General features: G+C 40.9%; 1 protein-coding gene across 1 annotated transcript; it reads right to left on the bottom strand.

Annotated features, from left to right (window-relative positions):
- Positions 1 to 1,337: 1,337 nt before the first annotated feature.
- Positions 1,338 to 25,322, bottom strand: LOC120099287 (cancer/testis antigen 55-like). Its single transcript, XM_087601034.1, has 5 exons — positions 24,924 to 25,322; positions 23,712 to 23,896; positions 3,006 to 3,150; positions 2,244 to 2,356; positions 1,338 to 1,598 (listed from the first exon to the last, which is right to left on the bottom strand). The coding sequence occupies exons 1-5, from the start codon at positions 25,003 to 25,005 to the stop codon at positions 1,404 to 1,406; spliced, it is 720 nt and encodes a 239-aa protein (XP_087457160.1). The 5' UTR covers positions 25,006 to 25,322; the 3' UTR covers positions 1,338 to 1,403.
- Between the last annotated feature and the right edge of the window lie 856 nt (positions 25,323 to 26,178).

The raw sequence follows: 26,178 nt of genomic DNA, 5'->3' as shown, positions 1-26,178 counted from the left end.
GGTTGCCACCATACCAGACATCCATACCTAATTCCGTGGAGGCCCAGTGTGTCCAACTACCACACATTCTCTTGAACTCAATTAAATCACCACATGTAAGAATGTACAACACCATAATCTCTGATCCAATTGATAAGATATAATTGCCCACCTAGATAGGACATAGTTTGCTCATCTAGTTACCCAAAATCATTTACACACCCATCCCTTAAAATTAGTCATAACAACCTGCAATATGTGCAGGGAAGAATCTTAACCTCTGCCTCCATGTTCTCTCGGCTATTCTCTCCTCCAGTCTCCTCCTCCTCTAAAGATTTTCTCCTGCCCATCCTTCCTTCTTGTCCAATGACATGCCTAGTTCTATCCTGTACCTGCCTTCACCTGAATAATGGCATCAACCTACAGTGGACAAAAGAGGCAATAGCATCTTTGACATGAGCAAACTCTTGTGTGGGAGGGCAGAACATAAAACAAACATTGGTGCTTGGGGCTCTGTGTTCGGTTGGGGTGGTCACACTCAGGAGAAAGGGTATATGGTGGACATTCCTAATCTTCATCGTCTGCCTGCAAGATAGGTGGCTTTCACATGGTTAAAACGATGAAAGTTTAGGATAACCATGTATTCCTCAAGTGTTTGGAATTGAACCCTGTCATTGGGGTTGAAGGACCACACCATAAAAGGAACTGACATAAACAACTGGTCACGAGGCCTCGGTCTCCAGTGCAGGAATCCATAACTTTTTGGATGGTGGCCAGGACCAGGATTCCTTCTGAAGGCCAGAAAATGTTGGAGACACAACCAACTTCAGGAAGTACAACAATCTGAAAGCAATTTTTGGACCACCACCTCTGGGTCTAATGAAAGTCTGCTCTATCTTTCTGTTTGAACTGGACTGTAGTATGATCTTTCATTTCTCTGAACTGACTGCATTGAAGACTATCATAGGATGGGGCTCTATAAATAAGGAGTATATTTACCAAATGGAGTTCTGATCGTAAATGAAAATTTTTATAGACAAATTAGCTTTGGAAAGGATCAAAGACATTCAAATGGAAGGCAAGCTACAATGTTAAATCCTACCTGGCCACACTCTTGGGATCTTGAGCACCATGCTTTGCCTCTTCATGAGGCTTAGAGGCCCACAAGGCCATGGGCAGCAGAAAATCTCCTCCACTTTATGGAGAATGATGCATGTACCTGAGGGCAGGGCTGTTTCTTTCCTAAAGCATGATTCAACACGGTATGTTTTTGAATTGACAAGCTACCTTCCTGAAGAGAGTCCCATTGCCAATAAAATTACCAGGGTTTTCAAAGAAAGAGTCATAGTTCAGAGATCTTTACTTAATTTTTTTTACTAAACCAGAACCTTAGGCATAAGCCAGAAAGCGAATTGTAGGTCTGGTTAAATCTCCACTTGTACTGGGGTCACTGATACTGCCCTCAGTGAACAGTGTTGCTGGATACTGTCAACAGCGACGACATCTACAATGTCGTATAATCCAGGTGTATACCCGGAAGGTATCTGGAGAGAGTCGAGGGTGAAAAAGACTCTGGCTTCCACCATGCCATTTCTTCCATCAATGCTAGAAATATAGACCTGCAATGTTGAGAAAGATGGCTATGAGTCTGGGGAAGCATATAATCCACCACAGATGGTCCTGCACACCCCCAGACACCCAGTTCCAATCAGCAGGCCCCTCACCCCATCATGACCTCATGCTCTACCTTCCTGACTTTTCAACTCATTCTCAGGCTGTCCTACAATGAATGATCTCACTGCCTTCATCAGCCGGCTGAACACCTCAAACCCAATGCACTCCACATTTCCCCACGATGTCTTCACAGCCAAGATGATCTCTAACTGTTGTCCACAGAACAGCATAACATCAAGGAAAGCACACACCTTATGGATTGAGCACTTAAGCACGCGTGCACACAAACACACAGGCACATAGACGCAAAGACACACAAGAAAAGAAACACATACACACTGACGAACACACATACACAAACACAGATACACACACTGAAGACACACACACAACTACACACACACACACAGACTCACACACACCTTCTACATTATCCTCTCCATATTTACTTTTCAATCAGTGGACAATAGTGTCCACTCTGCAGAAGATTTACTGCCAAACATACAAAACATAATCCGGGGCAAGGAAGGGATCAGTAAGAAGGAGAGGAAGCTGCCTACTCATGACAAGACAACATGGAGGACAATTACCTCATCTATATCCTGAGAGTTGAGGGGGCTCACAGAGTGGATATTGATGTTTGAAGTGCCTGCATTCATGGAATACTCAACCAGTACCAAGTCTCCTTTGAAAGGTTTGAATGCTAAATCAGCCAAGAAAGGGAGAATTGTTAAATAGTAATACAGTCATATCACATTTTCTAGGCTCTTCCTCACTGCCATGTGCTGACCCACATTACCTGAATTTAAAGAAATTCCTCAAATACTAAGATACTCTAAACATCTTCCTACAGGAAGGGAAGCAGAAAGCCCTTTAAACACTGGTTCATTTACAATGATGTATTATTCATCAGGCATTAAGAGAGACATGTATGATAAAAGTATTTTCAAGATAAATCACTTATACTTATATAATGCCATCATTTAATAGATTTTAAATGTAACCCAAGGCAGGGGAACAAAGATGAGAATCTCATAATGGATGGGTTTCCTACTCTCGTACACAATTCTCAATACATATGCGTTTCCCATACTTTTGAAACACTATGTGATAAACCAAAGTTAAAAAATGATGCAGCCAATGAAATCAACTGAGTCAGGAAATCCATGTGGACCTGTGATGACGGTTGTCACAGGGGACAGGATCTCTAGGTGGTATTTAAAATACTGTCCTTTCCCCCTGTATTATACATTACTTTCAACTTCAAGGATGCTTCCCACACTCTCAAGAGCTTTTAACCCAAGCCGATACTTGTATTTCTTGCTCTATGTTTCTAAAGCTATAAGTCCTACCGCCAGAAAAGAGGTATAATGGGAAAGACACATCCTCGCTGATATACACGTCTTCTTCAGTTACAGAGGTGACACATCTAATACAAAGCCTTCTGCCAAGTTTTGATGGCTCACTGCCTTCGGGAAGATCATTCATAACTTTCACCTATAAGAGGAGACAGTAAATGCAGGTGAACTAAAAATATCATGCCGGAGATTGTAGCCATACCAAGGATTCCCCATCAAAGCAACATTATCATAGTGAGTACCTAAGACATTTGTAGGGATACTTTGAGGACATAGTCCCCTGTCAGAGAAAATGGGTTTTATTATGCATGCCAGAAACAGTCCTCCTGCTGCAGAATTTGCTTACACAACTGTTCTCCAACCTAACGTTTCTTGTTGAAAATATATTATGGAATGAGATGCGGACAGAAGTCATGTCTGTGCTTGCTTCCTGGATTTCTAACTGTCTTTCAATAGGGTGTTCCATACCTATGTTTAATGCACCCACAAACTTAGCTTCTGACTTTAGAATACAGTGCTTTTACTACCCAAGGACTCAAAATTCAAAACTGCAAAATACATTGAAAAGTATACTTATACACAATTTGCAATCATGGCTGTAATATACTAGGGAAAAATTTTGCACATTTATAGAGAAGGAAACAGAGTGAGTCGCAGTGAGAGGGAAAACCTGGGGTAGCTTTACTGTGCATGTGAAGGAACAAAACTGTGTTGCCTGTGAGATGGAAGTGACCAGAATTAAATCAACAGAGACAAGAATGAGCAGCACAGTATTGGAGAAAAAAGGAAAACATGCTTTTCCCTATCAGGATCTGGGAGCAGGAATTTATCATGAAGTGGGAGAAGCAACCACCATCAGAAGATTTTCCAACGACAAGTCATGCAATGCAGGCCCCACGGTCTGAGGGAATACTATTCTTCTGAATTATCAGAGATAACGAACGTTAGAGGAAGTAGTATACCTTTGAATCTTTCTTCATCAAGCAGAAGAACATTCTTTACACGAAAGTAGTATATTCACTTGAGCACAAAGCAGAAAAGCATCTCCCACAAACCATCCTGGACAATTACATTATCCAGAAACAGTGACTGAGTCTCCATTTGAAAATGGAAACTGAACATTGTGCATGCTATTAAAATAGTGCATGAAGACTCACAAAAGGACAGCAGAGAGAGACATCTGGAATCAGAGTTGGTACACACATGTTAATTAGTGAGCTGCATTCCTCATTGTTCGATATTTAGTTTGGATGCACTCATCAAGTATAGAGGGGAAGAATGATGAGAGCTGATGTTCTATGATCATTGAGGAAGCTTAAGCTACTAATGTCAACGGCTGTTTTCAACATCTAAACAATTGCCGTTCCCACCTCTCACGCTATGTATGGCTACTTAAGAGTACTCATGGGATGGTGCTTTTCATAGGATCACTTGCACTGAGTGGTGAAGAGCTTAGAACCTATCTGACCACTCACTAATTCTGTCACTCTGCTGCCAGATGAGCATCACAGACTTTGACCATTCTTCATTCTGACCCTCCACTAATCCATAGACATACGGTACCCTAAGGAATTTCTCAGTTCCCGTGGCAGACTTAGATTCTCCCAGCTCTCATTGTTCAACACAGAGATACCACTAACAATCGTGGCAAACCACACAGACATATTCCAAGACTAAGAAAGGCCCTAAGATACTGTTAATGCCTGAAAACCAAATGAAGTAGAGTGGAGGATTCATTTCAGAGTATAGCACCACTCGCAGACATTTGGAAAGCAATGTGCATGCACACTTAGGTCAAATGTTCTTGTGCCAATATGTGTATAAAATCCTCAAATCATAGGAATGAAACTAGACACTGTCAATGTGGCCTGTAATTCCAGCAATTAGGAGCCAGGAACTAGGAAGACGGCTGCAGGTTGCAGGCTAGCCAGGCTTCCGTCTACTTGTGGACTTGTAATGTACAGAGTACTAACTCATTGCATAACATTGAAATATATGAAAAACAAAATTCATCAGGGGTTGTTTATTCAATCAAAGCCTTGAATTGTACACCTGGCTCACCATAACTTATCATGTAAACCAGTCTGGCCCTGAACTCACAAAGATTCCAAATGCCTCTACCTCCTAAAGACATGTACCACGATTCCAGTTTTGAATTGACTTTGATTTAACAATTCGGGTAACAATCAAAAGATAGAAAGAATATGCTTCTAGTATAGTAAGACTATATGTAAAATCAAGAAAAGTGGTATTCGTTAAAATAACTGATTATATGCACCTCTTCAATAATAAAGATATTTTCCCATAATACAGAATGATCTATGATGGGAAATCTGTACATGAATCCCATGTGTGATATATCTGGACTCTCAGAAGTCAGGATACTCCTGAGAGCTCAGGGGAGACCTATTGTTCTCACACTTATGACACAAGAAGAACCTGCCTAATGCCTTCTTTGCTCTCTGGGCACAGGAACCTAGGACCAGGCACGGGGAGGACCTTTCTGATTTCAGCCTGAGCCCAGAGCTGAAAGCCAGTTGCCAGGAGTACCTATGCATCTAAGAATAGTAGGTATAGAAGAGAACAAAGATTCCCATACGAAAGGGCCAGTAAATATGGTCAACAGAATTATACAAGAAAACTTCCCCAACCTAAAGAAAGAGATCCTCATAAACATACAACAAGGCTACAGAACTCTGGATAGATTGGACCATTAAAGTATTTCCTCCTGTCAGATACATAATAGTCAAAATAGTAAATTCAAAGAAACCTAAAGCAGTAAGTTTAAAATCAGTAAGGGCAAAATGTCAAGTAAAATATAAAGGCAGATCTATCAGATTTTCACCAGTCTTCTAACCAGAGACTGTGAAAGCCTGAAGATACTGGGCTGATGTCCTCTTTTGACGAATCCACCCATACAAAGCATAATAAATACAAAATCCCAACAAAAGGAGGGAGCTACGCCATAGAAAAAGGAAGGAGAGGGGCGGCACAGGTCTTCCTGGTTGCTGCCGCTGCAGAGAGCCCCTGGGCAGCACCCCACGAGCGAACCGGAGCCTCGGGACCACAGGTAAGACCAAATTTTCTGCTGCAAGAAAGCTGCCTGGTGAGCTTGGGACACGGAAGCAGAATTTCTCTAGGAGGCACGGTCTGTGTTTACCGGAAGTCCCACACCCGCGGATCCCGGCCCGCAGCAGCTCTCTGCTCCCAGACCCGGTGAGAGAGAGACCCAACCGCCTGGTCAGGTGGGCACTCCTGAGGCTGCAGAGCGGAAGAGACCACCAACACTGCTCACCCCTGCCCACATCCCTGGCCCAAGAGGAAACTGTATAAGGCCTCTGGGATCCCGTGGGGGAGGGCCCAGGAGCGGCAGGACTTCTGCGCCTGAGACACCGCCAGAACCTGAAAGAAACAGACCGGATAAACAGTTCTCTGCACCCAAATCCCGTGGGAGGGAGAGCTAAACCTTCAGAGAGGCAGACAAGCCTGGGAAACCAGAAGAGACTGCTCCCTGCACACACATCTCGGACGCCAGAGGAAAAAGCCAAAGACCATCTGGAACCCTGGTGCACTGAAGCTCCCGGAAGGGGCGGCACAGGTCTTCCTGGTTGCTGCCGCTGCAGAGAGCCCCTGGGCAGCACCCCACGAGCGAACCTGAGCCTCGGGACCACAGGTAAGACCAAATTTTCTGCTGCAAGAAAGCTGCCTGGTGAACTCAAGACACAGGCCCACAGGAACAGCTGAAGACCTGTAGAGAGGAAAAACTACACGCCCGAAAGCAGAACACACTGTCCCCATAACTGACTGAAAGAGAGGAAAACAGGTCTACAGCACTCCTGACACACAGGCTTATAGGTCAGTCTAGCCACTGTCAGAAATAGCAGAACAAAGTAACACTAGAGATAATCTGATGGCGAGAGGCAAGCGCAGGAACCCAAGCAACAGAAACCAAGACTGCATGCCATCATCGGAGCCCAATTCTCCCACCAAAACAAACATGGAATATCCAAACACACCAGAAAAGCAAGATCTAGTTTCAAAATCATATTTGATCATGATGCTGGAGGACTTCAAGAAAGACATGAACACACTTAGGGAAACACAGGAAATCATTAATAAACAAGTAGAAGCCTACAGAGAGGAATGGCAAAAATCCCTGAAAGAATTCCAGGAAAACACAATCAAACAGATGAAGGAATTAAAAATGGAAATAGAAGCAATCAAGAAAGAACACATGGAAACAACCCTGGATATAGAAAACCAAAAGAAGAGACAAGGAGCTATAGATACAAGCTTCACCAACAGAATACAAGAGATGGAAGAGAGAATCTCGGGAGCAGAAGATTCCATAGAAATCATTGACTCAACTGTCAAAGATAATGTAAAGCGGAAAAAGCTACTGGTCCAAAACATACAGGAAATCCAGGACTCAATGAGAAGATCAAACCTAAGGATAATAGGTATAGAAGAGAGTGAAGACTCCCAGCTCAAAGGACCAGTAAATATCTTCAACAAAATCATAGAAGAAAACTTCCCTAACCTAAAAAAAGAGATACCCATAGGCATACAAGAAGCCTACAGAACTCCAAATAGATTGGACCAGAAAAGAAACACCTCCCGTCACATAATTGTCAAAACACCAAACGCACAAAATAAAGAAAGAATATTAAAAGCAGTAAGGGAAAAAGGTCAAGTAACATATAAAGGGAGACCTATCAGAATCACACCAGACTTCTCGCCAGAAACTATGAAGGCCAGAAGATCCTGGACTGATGTCATACAGACCCTAAGAGAACACAAATGCCAGCCCAGGTTACTGTATCCAGCAAAACTCTCAATTAACATTGATGGAGAAACCAAGATATTCCATGACAAAACCAAATTTACACAATATCTTTCTACAAATCCAGCACTACAAAGGATAATAAATGGTAAAGCCCAACATAAGGAGGCAAGCTATACCCTAGAAGAAGCAAGAAACTAATCGTCTCGGCAACAAAACAAAGAGAATGAAAGCACACAAACATAACCTCACATCCAAATATGAATATAAAGGGAAACAATAATCACTATTCCTTAATATCTCTCAATATCAATGGCCTCAACTCCCCAATAAAAAGACATAGATTAACAAACTGGATACGCAACGAGGACCCTGCATTCTGCTGCCTACAGGAAACACACCTCAGAGACAAAGACAGACACTACCTCAGAGTGAAAGGCTGGAAAACAACTTTCCAAGCAAATGGTCAGAAGAAGCAAGCTGGAGTAGCCATTCTAATATCAAATAAAATCAATTTCCAACTAAAAGTCATCAAAAAAGATAAGGAAGGACACTTCATATTCATCAAAGGAAAAATCCACCAAGATGAACTCTCAATCCTAAATATCTATGCCCCAAATACAAGGGCACCTACATACGTAAAAGAAACCTTACTAAAGGTCAAAACACACATTGCACCTCACACAATAATAGTGGGAGATTTCAACACCCCACTCTCATCAATGGACAGATCATGGAAACAGAAATTAAACAGTGATGTCGACAGACTAAGAGAAGTCATGAGCCAAATGGACTTAACGGATATTTATAGAACATTCTATCCTAAAGCAAAAGGATATACCTTCTTCTCAGCTCCTCATGGTACTTTCTCCAAAATTGACCATATAATTGGTCAAAAAACGGGCCTCAACAGGTACAGAAAGATAGAAATAATCCCATGCGTGCTATCGGACCACCACGGCCTAAAACTGGTCTTCAATAACAATAAGGGAAGAATGCCCACATATACGTGGAAATTGAACAATGCTCTACTCAATGATAACCTGGTCAAGGAAGAAATAAAGAAAGAAATTAAAAACTTTTTAGAATTTAATGAAAATGAAGATACAACATACTCAAACTTATGGGACACAATGAAAGCTGTGCTAAGAGGAAAACTCATAGCGCTGAGTGCCTGCAGAAAGAAACAGGAAAGAGCATATGTCAGCAGCTTGACAGCACACCTAAAAGCTCTAGAACAAAAAGAAGCAAATACACCCAGGAGGAGTAGAAGGCAGGAAATAATCAAACTCAGAGCTGAAATCAACCAAGTAGAAACAAAAAGGACCATAGAAAGAATCAACAGGACCAAAAGTTGGTTCTTTGAGAAAATCAACAAGATAGATAAACCCTTAGCCAGACTAACGAGAGGACACAGAGAGTGCGTCCAAATTAACAAAATCAGAAATGAAAAGGGAGACATAACTACAGATTCAGAGGAAATTCAAAAAATCATCAGATCTTACTATGAAAACCTATATTCAACAAAATTTGAAAATCTTCAGGAAATGGACAATTTCCTAGACAGATACCAGGTATCAAAGTTAAATCAGGAACAGATAAACCAGGTAAACAACCCCATAACTCCTAAGGAAATAGAAGCAGTCATTAAAGGTCTCCCAACCAAAAAGAGCCCAGGTCCAGATGGGTTTAGTGCAGAATTCTATCAAACCTTCATAGAAGACCTCATACCAATATTATCCAAACTATTCCACAAAATTGAAACAGATGGAGCCCTACCGAATTCCTTCTACGAATCTACAATTACTCTTATACCTAAACCACACAAAGACACAACAAAGAAAGAGAACTTCAGACCAATTTCCCTTATGAATATCGACGCAAAAATACTCAATAAAATTCTGGCAAACCGAATTCAAGAGCACATCAAAACAATCATCCACCATGATCAAGTAGGCTTCATCCCAGGCATGCAGGGATGGTTTAATATACGGAAAACCATCAACGTGATCCATTATATAAACAAACTGAAAGAACAAAACCACATGATCATTTCATTAGATGCTGAGAAAGCATTTGACAAAATTCAACACCCCTTCATGATAAAAGTCCTGGAAAGAATAGGAATTCAAGGCCCATACCTAAACATAGTAAAAGCCATATACAGCAAACCAGTTGCTAACATTAAACTAAATGGAGAGAAACTTGAAGCAATCCCACTAAAATCAGGGACTAGACAAGGCTGCCCACTCTCTCCCTACTTATTCAATATAGTTCTTGAAGTTCTAGCCAGAGCAATCAGACAACAAAAGGAGATCAAAGGGATACAGATCAGAAAAGAAGAGGTCAAAATATCACTATTTGCAGATGATATGATAGTATATTTAAGTGATCCCAAAAGTTCCACCAGAGAACTACTAAAGCTGATAAACAACTTCAGCAAAGTGGCTGGGTATAAAATTAACTCAAATAAATCAGTTGCCTTCCTCTATACAAAAGAGAAACAAGCCGAGAAAGAAATTAGGGAAACGACACCCTTCATAATAGACCCAAATAATATAAAGTACCTCGGTGTGACTTTAACCAAGCAAGTAAAAGATCTGTACAATAAGAACTTCAAGACACTGAAGAAAGAAATTGAAGAAGACCTCAGAAGATGGAAAGATCTCCCATGCTCATGGATTGGCAGGATTAATATAGTAAAAATGGCCATTTTACCAAAAGCAATCTACAGATTCAATGCAATCCCCATCAAAATACCAATCCAATTCTTCAAAGAGTTAGACAGAACAATTTGCAAATTCATCTGGAATAACAAAAAACCCAGGATAGCTAAAGCTATCCTCAACAATAAAAGGACTTCAGGGGGAATCACTATCCATGAACTCAAGCAGTATTACAGAGCAATAGTGATAAAAACTGCATGGTATTGGTACAGAGACAGACAGATAGACCAATGGAATAGAATTGAAGACCCAGAAATGAACCCACACACCTATGGTCACTTGATTTTTGACAAAGGAGCCAAAACCATCCAATGGAAAAAAGATAGCATTTTCAGCAAATGGTGCTGGTTCAACTGGAGGGCAACATGTAGAAGAATGCAGATCGATCCATGCTTATCACCCTGTACAAAGCTTAAGTCGAAGTGGATCAAGGACCTCCACATCAAACCAGACACACTCAAACTAATAGAAGAAAAACTAGGGAAGCATCTGGAACACATGGGCACTGGAAAAAATTTCCTGAAAAAACACCAATGGCTTATGCTCTAAGATCAAGAATTGACAAATGGGATCTCATAAAACTGCAAAGCTTCTGTAAGGCAAAGGACACTGTGGTTAGGACAAAACGGCAACCAACAGATTGGGAAAAGATCTTTACCAACCCTACAACAGATAGAGGCCTTATATCCAAAATATACAAAGAACTAAAGAAGTTAGACCGCAGGGAAACAAATAACCCTATTAAAAAATGGGGTTCAGAGCTAAACAAAGAATTCACAGCTGAGGAATGCCGAATGGCTGAGAAACACCTAAAGAAATGTTCAACATCTTTAGTCATAAGGGAAATGCAAATCAAAACAACCCTGAGATTTCACCTCACACCAGTGCGATTGGCTAAGATCAAAAACTCAGGTGACAGCAGATGCTGGCGAGGTTGTGGAGAAAGAGGAACTCTCCTCCATTGTTGGTGGGATTGCAGACTGGTAAAACCATTCTGGAAATCAGTCTGGAGGTTCCTCAGAAAATTGGACATTGAACTGCCTGAGGATCCAGCTATACCTCTCTTGGGCATATACCCAAAAGATGCCTCAACATATAAAAGAGACACGTGCTCCACTATGTTCATCGCAGCCTTATTTATAATAGCCAGAAAATGGAAAGAACCCAGATGCCCTTCAACAGAGGAATGGATACAGAAAATGTGGTACATCTACACAATGGAATACTACTCAGCTATCAAAAACAACGAGTTTATGAAATTCGTAGGCAAATGGTTGGTACTGGAAAATATCATCCTGAGTGAACTAACCCAATCACAGAAAGACATACATGGTATGCACTCATTGATAAGTGGCTATTAGCCCAAATGCTTGAATTACCCTAGATCCCTAGAACAAACGAAACTCAAGACGGATGATCAAAATGTGAATGCTTCACTCCTTCTTTAAATGAGGAAAAAGAATACCCTTGGCAGGGAAGGGAGAGGCAAAGATTAAAACAGAGACTGAAGGAACACCCATTCAGAGCCTGTCCCACATTTGGCCCATACATATACAGCCACCCAACTGGACTAGATGGATGAAGCAAAGAAGTGTAGACCGACAGGAGCCGGATGTAGATCGCTCCTGAGAGACACAGCCAGAATACAGCAAATACAGAGGCGAATGCCAGCAGCAAACCACTGAACTGAGAATAGGTCCCCTATTGAAGGAATCAGAGAAAGAACTGGAAGAGCTTGAAGGGGCTCGAGACCCCAAAAATACAACAATGCCAAGCAACCAGAGCTTCCAGGGACTAAGCCACTACCTAAAGACTATACATGGACTGACCCTGGACTCTGACCCCATAGGTAGCAATGAATATCCTAGTAAGAGCACCAGTGGAAGGGGAAGCCCTGGGTCCTGCTAAGACTGAACCCCCAGTGAACTAGTCTATGGGGGGAGGGCGGCAATGGTGGGAGGGTTGGGAGGGGAACACCCATAAGGAAGGGGAGGGGGGAGGGGGATGTTTGCCCGGAAACCGGGAAAGGGAATAACACTCGAAATGTATTTAAGAAATACTCAAGTTAATAAAAAAAAAAAAGAAAAAAAAAAAAGAAAAAACCCAGGATAGATAAAACTATCTTCAACAATAAAAGGACTTCTGGAGGAATCACTATTGCTGAACTCAAGCAATATTACAGAGCGATAGTAATAAAACTTACATAGTATTGGTACAGAGACAGATAGATAGACAAGTGGAATAGAATTGAAGAATCAGAAATGAACCGACAAACCTACGGTCACTTGATTTTTGACAAAGGAGCCAAAACCATCCAATGGAAAAAAGCATTTTCAGCAAATGGTTCAACTGGAGGTAGCATGTAGAAGAGTGCAGATCGATCCATGCTTATCACCCTGTACAAAGCTTAAGTCCAAGTGGATCAAGGACCTCCACATCAAACCAGATACACTCAAACTAATAGAAGAAAAAGTGGGGAAGCATCTTGAACACGTGGGCACTGGAGAAAATTTCCTGAACAAAACACCAATGGCTTATGCTTTTAGATCAAGAATCGACAAATGGGATCTCATAAAATTGCAAAGCTTCTGTAGGGCAAAGGACACTGTGGTTAGGACAAAACAGCAACCAACAGATTGGGAAAAGATCTTTACCAATCCTACAACAGATAGAGGGCTTATATCCAAAATATACAAAGAATTCAAGAAGTTAGACCACAGGGAGACAAATAACCCTGTTAAAAATGGGGTTCAGAGCTAAACAAAAAATTCACAAGTGAGAATGCCGAATGGCTGAGAAAGATCTAAAGAAATGTTCAACATCTTTAGTCATAAGGGAAATGCAAATCAAAACAAACATGAGATTTCACCTCACACCACTGAGAATGGCTAAGATCAAAATTCAGGTTACAGCAAATGCTGGCGAGGATTTGGAGAAAAAGGAACACTCCTCCATTGTTGGTGGGATTGCAGACTGGTACAACCATTATGGAAATCAGTCTGGAGATTCCTCAGAAAATTGGACATTGAACTACCTGAGGACCCAGCCATACCTCTCTTGAGCATATACCCAAAAGATGCCCCAACATATAACAAAGACACATGCTCCACTATGTTCATAGCAGCCTTATTTATTACAGCCAGAAGCTGGAAAGAGCCCAGATGCCCTTCAACAGAGGAATGGATACAGAAAATGTGGTACATCTACACAATGGAATATTACTCAGCTATCAAAAACAATGACTTTATGAAATTCATAGGCAAATGGATGGAACTGGAAAATATCATCCGGAGTGAGGTAACCCAATCACAGAAAAACACACATGGTATGCACTCATTGATAAGTGGCTATTAGCCCAATTCTTGAATTACCCTAGATGCACAGAACACATGAAACTCAAGAAGGATGACCAAAATGCAAATGCTTCACTCCTTCTTTAAAAGGGGAACAAGAATACCATTGGCAGGGAATAGGGAGGCAAAGTTTAGAACAGAGGCAGAAGGAACACCCATTCAGAGCCTGCCCCACATGTGGCCCATACATATACAGCCACCAAACTAGATAAGATCATGAAGCAAAGAAGTGCAGGACGACAGGAACTGGATGTAGATCTCTCCTGAGAGACACAGCCAGAATACAGCAAATACATAGCCAGATGCCAACATTAAATCACTGAACTGACAATGGGACCACGTTGAAGGCATCAGAGAAAGGACTGAAAGAGCTTGAAAGGGCTCGAGACCCCATATGAACAACAATGCCAAGCAACCAGAGCTTCCAGGGACTAAGCCACTGCCCAAAGTCTATACGTGGACTGACCCTGGGCTCCAACCTCATAGATAGCAATGAATAGACTATTAAGATCACCAATGAAAGGGGAAGCCCTTTGTCCTACCAATTCTGAGCCCCCAGTGAACGTGATTGTTTGGGGTAGGGTGGTAATGGGGGGAGGATGGGGATGGGAAGCCCATATAGAAGGTGAGGGGGAGGGGTTGGGGGGGATGTTGGCCTGGAAACCGGGAAGGGGAATAACAACCAAAATGTAAATAAGAAATATGCAAGTTAATATAGATTAAAAAAATCACTATCCCTGAACTCAAGCAATATTACAGAGCAATAGTGATAAAAACTGCATGGTATTGGTACAGAGACAGACAGATAGACCAATGGAATAGAATTGAAGACCCAGAAATGAACCCACACACCTATGGGCACTTGATTTTTGACTAAGGAGCCAAAACCATCCAATGGAAAAAAGATAGCATTTTCAGCAAATGGTGCTGGTTCAACTGGAGGTCAGCATGTAGAAGAATGCAGATCGATCCATGCTTATCACACTGTACAAAGCTTAAATCCAAGTGGATCAAGGACCTCCACATCAAACCAGACACACTCAACCTAATAGAAGAAAAACTAGGGAAGCATCTGGAACACATGGTCATTGGAAAAAATTTCCTAAACAAAACACCAATGGCTTATGCTCTAAGATCAAGAATCGACAAATGGGATCTCATAAAACTGCAAAGCTTCTGTAAGGCAAAGGACACTGTGGTTAGGACAAAATGGTAACCAACAGATTGGGAAAAGATCTTTACCAACCCTACAACAGATAGAGGCCTTATATCCAAAATGTACAAAGAACTCAAGAAGTTAGTCGGCAGGGAGACAAATAACCCTATTAAAAAATGGGGTTCAGAGCTAAACAAAGAATTCACAGCTGAGGAATGCCCAATGGCTGAGAAACACCTAAAGAAATGTTCAACATCTTTAGTCATAAGGGAAATGCAAATCAAAACAACCCTGAGATTTCACTTCACACCAGTGAGAATGGCTAAGATCAAAAACTCAGGTGACAGCAGATGCTGGCGAGGATGTGGAGAAAGAGGAACACTCCTCCATTGTTGGTGGGGTTGCAGACTGATACAACCATTCTGGAAATCAGTCTGGAGGTTCCTCAGAAAATTGGACATTGAACTGCCTGAGGATCCAGCTATACCTCTCTTGGGCATATACCCAAAAGATGCCCCAACATATAAAAAAGACATGTGCTCCATTATGTTCATCGCAGCATTATTTATAATAGCCAGAAGCTGGAAAGAACCCAGATGCCCTTCAACGGAGGAATGGATACAGAAAATGTGGTACATCTACACAATGGAATATTACTCAGCTATCAAAAACAATGCCTTTATGAAATTCATAGGCAAATGAATGGAACTGGAAAATATCATCCTGAGTGAGGTAACCCAATCACAGAAAGACACACATGGTATGCACTCATTGATAAGTGGCTATTAGCCCAAATGCTTCAACTACCCTAAATGCCTAGAACAAATGAAACTCAAGACAGATGATCAAAATGTGAATGCTTCACTCCTTCTTTAAAAGGGGAACAAGAATACCCTTGGCAGCGAGTAGAGAGGCAAAGATTAAAACAGAGACTGAAGGAACACCTTCAGAGCCTGCCCCACATGTTCCCATACATATACAGCCACCCAATTAGACAAGATGGATGAAGCAAAGAAGTGCAGGCCGACAGGAGCCGGATGTAGATCGCTCCTGAGAGACACAGCCAGAATACAGCAAATACAGAGGCGAATGCCAGCAGCAAACCACTGAACTGAGAATAGGACCCCCGTTGAAGGAATCAGAGAAAGAACTAGAAGAGCTTGAAGGGGCTCGAGACCCCATATGTACAACAATACCAAGCAACCAGAGCTTCCAGGGACTAAGCCACTACCTAAAGACTATACATGGACTGACCTTGGACTCTGACCTCATAGGTAGCAATGAATATCCTAGTAAGAGCACCAGTGGAAGGGGAAGCCATGGGTCCCGCTAAGACTGAACCCCCAGTGAACTAGACTGTTGGGGGGAAGGTGGCAATGGGGGGGAAACACCCACAAGGAAGGGGAGGGGGGAGGGTGATGTTTGCCCAGAAACCGGGAAAGGGAATAACACTCGAAATGTATATAAGAAATACTCAAGTTAATAAATAAAAAATAAATAAATAAATAAAAAAAAACAAAAACAAAAAAAAAAAACAAAAAAAAAAGAAAAAGGAAGGAAATAATCTCCTTGAAACAAATCCCAAAGGAGAGAGGCATACAAACTTAATTCCACCTCTAACAATAAAACCAACAGATAACAACAATCACTATTCCTTAATATCTCTTAACATTAATGGACTCAATTACCGAATGAAAAGACATATACTAACAGACGAGATACTGAAACAGGACCCAGAATTTTGTTACATACAGTAAACAGGCCTCAGTGACAAAGACGGCCACTACATCGGATTAAAAGGATGAAAAAACAATTTCACAAACAAATGGTCCAAAGAAATAACCTGGAGTAGCCATTCCAATATCAAATAAAATTGATTTACAACCAAAAGTTATCAAAAAAGTTAAGGAAGAAAACTTCCCATTCAACAAAGGTAAAATCAACCAAGAGCGACCCTAAATCCTAAATATTCATGCTGCAAATGCAAGGACACCTACATTCATAAACGAAACTTTACTAAATCTGAAAGCACACATTGCCCCTCATACAATAAGAGTAGGAGATTTCAACACCCCACTCTCAACAATGGACAGGTTATAGACACAGAAATTAAACAGAGACTTAGAGAAACTAACAGAAGTTCTGAACTGAATGGATTTAATAGATACTTATAGAACATTTCATCCCAAACCAAAAGAATATACCTTCTTAGCACCTCATGAAGCCTTCTCCGAAAGTAACCATATAATAGGTCACAAAAAAAGCATTAACACATACAAGAAGATGAAAATATTCCCATGCATTATATCAGATCACCAAGGACTAAGGCTGGTTTTCAATAACAACAATAACCACAGACAGCCCACATACACATGGAAATTGAACAACGCACTACCCAATGTTATGGAAGAAATAAACAAGGAAATTAAAAACTTTTTAGAATTTAATGAGAATGAAGGCACAACACACCCAAACTTATGGGACACAATAAAAGCAACGCTAAGAGGAAAAGACATATCTCTGAGTGTCTTGAAAAGAAACGTGAGAGAGCATACATAAGCAGTTTAACAGCACAGCTAAAAGCTCTAGAACCAAAAGAAGCAAGTGCACCCAAGAGGAGTAAAGGTCAGGAAAAAATCAAAATCTGGGCTGAAATCAACAAAGTAGAAACAAAACGCACTACACAAAGAATTAACAAAACCAGGAACTGGTTCTTTGGGGAAATCAAGCATACAGATAAACACTTAGTTAGACTAACCAGAGGGCACAGAGAGTGTATCCAAATTAACACAGTCAGAAATGAAAACAACAGAAACTGAGGAAATTCAACAAATCTTCAGATCCTACTACAAAAGTCTTTATACAACTAAACTGGAACATCTGGATAGAACAGACAATTTTCTAGACAGATACCAGGTATCTGTTAAATCACGCCCAGCTAAACCATCTAAAAATCCCATAACCCCTAAAGAAATAGAAGCAGTTATTAAAAATCTCCCACCCAGGGGTTGGGGATTTGGCTCAGTGGTAGAGTGCTTGCCTAGCATGCGCAAGGCCCTGGGTTCGGTCCCCAGCTCCGAAAAAAAAAAAAGAAAAAAAAATCTCCCACCCAAAAAATAGCCAGGATCAGTTGGGATTACTGCAGAATTCTATCAGACCTTCATAGAAGATCTAATACCAATACTCTCAAAACAAAATAGAAACAGAAGGAGCACTATCCAATTCCTTCTATGAAGCCACAATTATAATTATATGTAAACCACACAAAGATCCAACAAAGAAAATGAACTTCTGACCAATTTCCTTTACGAATACTGACGCAAAGATACTCAATACAATTCTTGCAAACCGAATCGAAGAACACATCAGAGCAATCATCAAACATGATCAAAAAGGCTTCATTCCAGGGATGCAGGGATGGTTCAATATATGGAAATCCATCAATGTAGTCCACTATGTAACAAACTCAAAGAAAAACCACATCGCCATTTCATTAGAAGCTGAGAAATCATTTGACAAACTATTCCACCCGCTTCATGATAAAAGCCTACGAAAGATCAGGAATTCAAGGCCATACCTAAACACAGTAAAAGACATATACAGCAATCCAGTGGCCAACATCAATCTAAATGGAGAGAAAATTGAAGCAATCCCACTAAAATCAGGGACTAGACAAAGCTGCACACTCTCTCCCTAGTTATTCGATATAGTACTCCAAGTCCTTACTAGAACAATCAGAAATCAAAAGGAGGTCAAATGGATACAAATGTGAACAAAGGAGTCAAAATATCACTATTTGCATGTGATATGAATGTATACGTAAATGACCCTAATAGTTCCACCAGAGAACTACCAAGCCTGATAAACAACTTCATCAAAGTGACTGGATATAAAATTACCTTAAACAAATCAGTAGCCTTTCTCTCCTCAGAGGATAGACAGGCTAAGTAAGAAGTTTTGGAAATGACACCCTTCACCATACTTCCAAATAACATAAAATACCTCGGTATGATTCTAAACAAGCATGTGAAAAACCTGTAAGACCAGAAATTCAAGTCTCTGAGGAATATCTTAGAAGATGGGAAGCCTTCCTATGCTCATGGATTGGCAGGATTGATATAGTAAAAATGGCCATTTTGCCAAAAGCAATCTGCAGATTCAATGCAATCCCCATCAAAATACCAACTCAGTACTTCATAGAGTTAGACAGAACAATTTGCAAATTCCTTTGGGATAACAAAAAACCCAGGATAGCAAAAACTATACTCAACAATAAAAGAACTTCTGGAAGAATCACCATCACTGACCTCAAGTAGTATTACACAGCAATAGTGATAAAAATCGTATGGTATTGGTACAGAGACAGGCATACAGATCAGTGCAATAGAATTGAAGACCAGAAATGAATACACTAAACTATGGTTAATTGATCTTTGATAAAGATGCTTAAACCATTGAATGGAAAAAAGATAGCATTTTCAACAAATGGTTCTGGTTAAAATGGAGGTCAGCAGGTAGAAGAATGCAAATTGATCCACTCTTATCGCCCTGTACAAAGCACAAGTCAAAGTGGACCAAGGACTTCCATAAAACCAGATACACTCAAAATAATAGAAAAAAGTGGAGAAGAGTCTGGAACACTTGGAAACCGGGGACATTTTCCTGAATAAAACACCAATGACTTATGCTTTAAGATCAAGTATCAATGAAAGGGAATATTATAAACCTGCTAAGCTTCTGTAAGACAAAGGATACTCTCATTAGGACAAAATAGCAACCAATATATTGGGAAATGTTCTTCACTGATCCTATATCCAATAGAGGAGTAATATCAAAATGTACAAAGAACTCAAGAAGTTAGACTCCAGAGAACCAAATAACCCTATTAAAATGGGGTTCAGAGTTAAACAAAGAATTCACAGCTGAGGAGTACTAAATGGCTGCTAAGTACCTAAAGAAATGTTCAACATCCTTAGTCATCAGGGAAATGCAAATCAAAACCATCCTGAGATTACACCTCACATCAGTCAGAATAGGTAAGTTCAAAAACTCAGGTGACAGCAGATGCTGGCCAGGATGGGAAGAAAGAGGAATACTCCTCCACTGGTGGTTGGGTTGCAAACTGGTACAACCACTCTGGAAATGAGTCCGGAGGTTCCTCAGAAAATTGGACATGGCACTACCTGAGGAAGAGCTATACCTCTCCTAGGCATATACCCAAATTATGCTCCAACATACAACAAAGTCACATGTTCCAATATGTTCATAGCAGCCATATTCATAAAATCCAGAGACTGGAAAGAACCCAGAAGTCCTTCAATAGAGTAAAGGATATGGAAAAATGGTATGTCTACACAGTGGAATACTACTCAGCAATCAAACAATGATTCCCTGAAATTCATAGGCAAATTGATTGAACTAGAAAATATAATCCTGAGTGAGGTAACCCAATCACAAAAGAAGACACATTGTATGCACTCACTGATAAGTGGATATTAGCCGAAAAGTTTGAATTTACCAAGATACAAACCCCAGACCACATGAAGCTCAAGAAGAAGTACAACCAATGTGTGACTGCTTCAGCTCTTCTTAAATGGAGGAACAGAAATATTCATAGGAGGGGATGTGGAGACAAAGTTTGGAGCAGAGACTGAAGGAATGGACATTCAGGGCCTGTCCCACCTGGGGATCCAGCCCACTTATACCCCAAATATAGACAATGTTGATGAAGCCAAGAAGTGCATGCTGATATTAGCCTGATATAGCTATGTCCTGAGAGGCTCAGCCAGAGCATGTCAAAAACAGAGGCAAATATTAACAACAATCCATGGAACTTAGAACTGCTGGAGGAATTAAAGAAAGGATTTAGGGGCCTGAAGATTTTTCTAATCCCATAAGAACAACACCAAAGCAACCAAGCAGAGTTCCCAGGGTCTAAACCAATCCCCAAAGATTACACATGGACAGACCCAGGTCTCTAGCTGCATATGTATTAGAAGGTGGCCTTATATATATGCATGCTAGATAAGATTGAAGAAGTTAAGAAAGTGCATGTTGACAGGAGTGGGATATAGATGTCTCCTGAGAGACGCAGTCAGAGCATGTCAAATACTGATGCGAATGCTAGCAGCAAACCATTGAACTGAGAATAGGATCCTCATTGGAGGAATAAGAGAAAGGATTGAAAGAGCTGAAGGGACTTATAAGCCAATAAGTATAACAATACCAACCAACCAGAGCTCTTAAGGACTAAACAACTACCCAAAGGCTATACATGGACTGACCCATGGCTCTAGCTGCAGATGTAGCAGAGCATGACCTTGTTGGGCACCAATCAAAGGCGAAGCCCTTGGTCCTGCCGAGGATGGACCTCCCTTTGTAGGGGAAAGGGGGGGAGGGTGCGGCAAGGGGGATTAATGGGGAGGGGAACTCCCTTATAGAAGAAGGGGACAGGGATGAGATAGGAGGCTTATGTCCAGGAAACCGGGAAAGGGCATAACATTTGAAATGTAAATAAAAAATTTCCAATATAAAAAAATTCTGTCGGTCCCCAGCTCTGAAAAAAAAAAAAAAAAAGAACCAAAAAAAAAAAAATTCTGGAAAAAATTTCCTTTGGATAACTAGGATAAAGAGAGGGCCTTAGGGAATTTCTCTAATTCTGTTTATTTTAGCCCAATTTCTAAAACCACATGAGAAGCAGATAATAGTAAGAATATCTTGAACATTTTAATATTTATATGCAGGTAAGAAACTGATCATTCTTTGTGTTTAATTCTTAAACCTTCCTACAAATGAAATACTTTATAACCCTCATTCTACACTATATGTTGAATAATTTATTAAAGTTCATAGAGTTGTTCAATACATATTCCAAATCAGAATCTGGTGCCTCACATTTCTGAAGCTCCAATAATTCAGGTGTCCATGTCTTTCGATGTAAGATATACAAAACAAAAGCAAAGCAAAACAAAACTGCAATAGAATGTAGGAGATATATGATATAGAAGAACCTATAAGTTTTAACTGTAACCTTGCTGATGTAACCTCTACCCCTAAAAAAGTATAAAAACTGCTTGTTATAGCCATTTGGGGTCGCCTTCTAGTTACTCGCCTTAAGGGGCTGATTGAGGGTTGACCCTAACATGCTGGAAAATAAACCTCTTGCATTTGCATGGAACTCTTTTCTTGTTTCTCAGTTGGAGGAGGGGGGTGCCTTCTCCCAGTGGTTCAGACTCACTTTGAGTCTTACAAAACAAAGGAGAGGATTATAACATATGAAAAAACAGACAGCCTAAAGTATGTGAAGCAATTATTCCAGTTAACAGTGTTGGAAATATGTTTGCAATTTTGTTATTCAGGCTAGTATGTTGAGGTTTAATGAAAAATTCATGAAGACTGGTCATTTTTTGAGATAAATTGACTGATCACCTAATGTGTAGTAGGATGAAATTGTATCCAGTGATATGTATAAGGAAGGGTTGTTGTTAAGTTTGGTACTATACAAATTACATTGTGAAGTTATTCCTTCCTATCTATCATCTCCAAAACCTAGTTTTGTTCCGTCTTTTTCTGTATTTGTAGATAATCAACAACAATAGAAAATATATGAGTTTGCTGCAGGAACCATTCCTCCTTATCATTGCTTATAATGTGACAGTTGATAATATATTCAAAATACATAGTTAATTAAATAACTGTGGTACTCTTGATACTGCTTCAAGCATGTTTACATTGGGCAAAGACAAAGAAGTAGGCTTAGGCAAGAATTTGACATTGGGTTAGGACAAGACTCAAGATGAATACAACTGAGGAATGTGCTCTTTGTATCCTGATCATCTTTGTAATGTCCGGAATACAGTAATTCAGAGACCTTTGTTTATGCTTTCTTTGTCCCTTAACTACTTTGTCTATGCCTTGGAACTGACCCTATTCTTTGCATGTACCTAGAATGATAAAAAAGCAGACTTGGAGAAATTAAATGTACACCAGTATTTGCTGACATACAAAAAAAAGTCTAAGATTGGTTGAATAATTGAAAAGTGCAAAATTCCTTTTTTATACTTCAGGTTTTTAGCAAACTTGGAAAAACAAAATACATAAATGTCAGTTTCAGTTCTCAAATTGCCAATATCTTCTCTATAATTATAATAACGACAATGACAAAAAGATCAAAAACTACTACTTCTAATGTGTTGGTGTTTATCAACATGGATAAAAGGCTTTTCTGTAGCCTATGGCTGAGCCTATTAATTAGAAAAGTATAGCCAAAAATTATCAGAGAATAGATATTGATATACAAATATCTGAGCTGATTATGTTTATAGAGCTAAGTCTTCCAAAAATCTAGACCAGAAATTTGCTGTACATTAAATACATCTTGAATATTGTATAACATATTGATATTAAAGTTTATCACAATAATTATATCTGTTTGAATTCATAGAAGAGAAAGAGCTTCTTAATCAGAAGGGAAGAGGATTATATGAAATCCAATAATTATCATTGTGTAACACATTTAAATATGAAAGAGAACTGAAATCAATCTTTAGGAACAGAAATAAAAAGATACTGCAACCCCATAGAAGTTAATCTCACCCCATATTTACATTCGTGTTTCTTTTAATCCAAGAGAGATAACAAAATCCCCTTAGGTTAAGGTACTCTGGATAAATTCGGCCATACCTTGATTGCTTTCAGGGTATGAGTTACTTCATCTTGTTCCACAAGCGCAAGGACATTGGTCCCGATCTTCAGAGGCACATTGTCACTGATTACCTCCACGTTGAAGAGGATGGAGTCATTGATCCAGCCATAGTAATTGCACAGAGAGGTGACCACTCCCTGAATAGACTTCAACTTGGTGTTATCTACGACACAGGTAAACAAAGGTGACACTGGTTCATGTCAAATGCAAGCACCCACTACATGCATCAGCTCCGGCCTCCAGGTTCCTGCTCTGTTTGAGTTCCAGCTCTGACTTCCTTCAGTGAGAAACTGTGATGTGGTACCACAAGCCAAATAAACCCTTTCCTTCCCGGGATGCTCTGGCCATAGTGTAGCATCACAGCATTAGTAACACCAGTACTCCACCCGTGTACACATGAGCACAAAGCATCACTTCACTGACCGTAACACAGCAGCCATCTCTGCATCCCAAGGTTGTGAGTACTCAATCGCACCTCCATGGCATCTATTTGAGCTGTGGGTGACCTGTCTCACTAAGTGTTCAAGTCCTGGGTTCATCTACTGCTCAGGGAGGCCCTTTAAACTCCCACTCTTACTAGCATTCGCCTCACTCGACAGCAGCAGCAAATCTATAGCCAGAGCCCTAGATTCTTCAACATCGCTTCTGAGAAAGGTTTAAAGATGCGCGGATCTAAGGACACAGTGTCAAATTTCCTTTTGTTCTTCATAAGCATAATGGGTAATGGGTAAGTAATGTTTGAGAGTCTGGCTCGAGTACTCTGCAGGGACAACTGGCCACCGTCCTTTATGGAGTCCCCCTTAGAAACTTGCCTCCTGGCTTTAGAACCATGTGTGCATGAAAACCAAGCCTAATTCACTCTCAATGTGCGATGCGCCCCTTCTCTGGGGGATAGACAAAGGCATCTTTCAAGGGCCAGAAGGGAAGTCAGAGACAGTACAACCCACAAAGCCTTGTGTCAAGTGTTCTGTGAGTTTGCCAAACACCTTCCCGCTTTGCCATCCAAAGGAGCTTGGGACACAGTTCAGTACTGGCCTTACTCATGGAAACTCAGGGACATCCTCATGCTCAAAGGCCACCCAGGATGTCGGCCTGTCCGTCTACACTATTTGTGTCCCAACCTCACCTTAAGGTGGAGGAAAGCCTTTCTGAGGAGTCTCCTCGAGTGGGGGTGTGGGTTACCAGATTACCTTGAGGCTGTTCCTCTGATATTTCTTCAGACGTGTTGCTCCCGTGAAAGAATGTGGATATCCACCGTAGAAGGCTCAACATGGTGATATCACCTCCAGCCCAGCCAGTGTCCGAGGCTTACAGATGATTCAGCAGACTTCCTTTGTCTCACTTAGTTTACACCCCCGTTCCCCAGCCTCTGTGTGATGGTAGTGAATCGCTAAGATGAAGCTCTTAGGAGAGCCAGTGTCTGGGTACCTCCTCACCTACCGCCAGCTTCCCATAAAGCTCCCTCTGCTTCAAAGGCAACCTTTTCCCACTGGTCAGCCAATGAGAGACAATGGTGTTTGTACGTCACTTCTTATTAGGTATAGCCCTGACGGTCACTAGGCGAAGACATTTGGTCCCGCCCACCCATTATGATGGCAACAACAGGAAGGTCTCTGGAAAAGCCGCTTGAGGTTGTAACCTTGCGCACTCTGTTCATAAGGGCGCTGGCTTTTTCAACATTTTCCTGACAGGGGCGTGAGGTTGTCTTAGCAGAAACCTTCGTACCTGTTCAGCCTATTAAAAATCACACCTGCTGATGGAAATAAGCACTAACCAGGAGTCTGGCTAGTTAAGCCACTAGTTGCCTTTAGTGAGGGCGGTGTTCGGTTCCACCACCCACAAGGCAGCTCACAACTGTCTACAATACCAGTTATATTTTTCCAACAGCTATCCCAGTCCCGGAATTCAAGTGGTGCATACATATCCAAACAAACCCACCTATGCAAGCTGGAAACGGTGGCCCATGCCGTCAATGCACTTAATGACATATCTCTGGAGATGGGCAAGAGGCATCTATGCATTTGGGGCTCGCCTTATACACACAGCAAGTTCCAAGTCAGTCAAAACTTCACAGGGAGACCCTGAGTCAACAAAACAAAACAAAAGGAAACGAAACAAAACAACAGGAAAAAAGAGAGACTGATTGATAACATATAAAATATTTTTAAAATGCACTAACCATTGTTACCTTTAGAATCCTATATAGTGTGTGTGTGTGGTGTGTGTGTGTACGAGTGTGTGTGTTTGTATGCAAGAGAGAGAGAGACAAATAGAGAGAGAGACAGTGAGAGACACGTAGAAGACAAAGAGAGACAGAGAGAGACAGAGACAAAGACACAGAGAGAGAAAGACAGAGAGTGAGAGACACGTAGAAGACAAAGAGAGACTGTGAGAGACACATAGAAGAAACAGAGAGACAGAGACAAAAACAGAGGGAGAGATAGA

Source organism: Rattus norvegicus, chromosome X, assembly GCF_021556685.1.
Source record: "Rattus norvegicus strain SHRSP/BbbUtx chromosome X, alternate assembly SHRSP_T2T, whole genome shotgun sequence".
In the NCBI taxonomy this organism is placed as follows: domain Eukaryota; kingdom Metazoa; phylum Chordata; class Mammalia; order Rodentia; family Muridae; genus Rattus; species Rattus norvegicus.
This window is presented reverse-complemented; position numbering and strand designations above follow the sequence as displayed.

Excerpts from the sequence above, each read along its gene's own strand:
- LOC120099287 (XM_087601034.1), bottom strand. The coding sequence starts at position 25,005 with ATGTTGAGCCTTCTACGGTGGATATCCACATTCTTTCACGGGAGCAAC. Across the intron at positions 2,357-3,005 it reads ATTATACCTCTTTTCTGGCG|CATTCAAACCTTTCAAAGGA; the intron begins GTAGGACTTATA and ends TGGCTGATTTAG. Across the intron at positions 1,599-2,243 it reads ACTCTCAGGATATAGATGAG|GTCTATATTTCTAGCATTGA; the intron begins GTAATTGTCCTC and ends TCAACATTGCAG.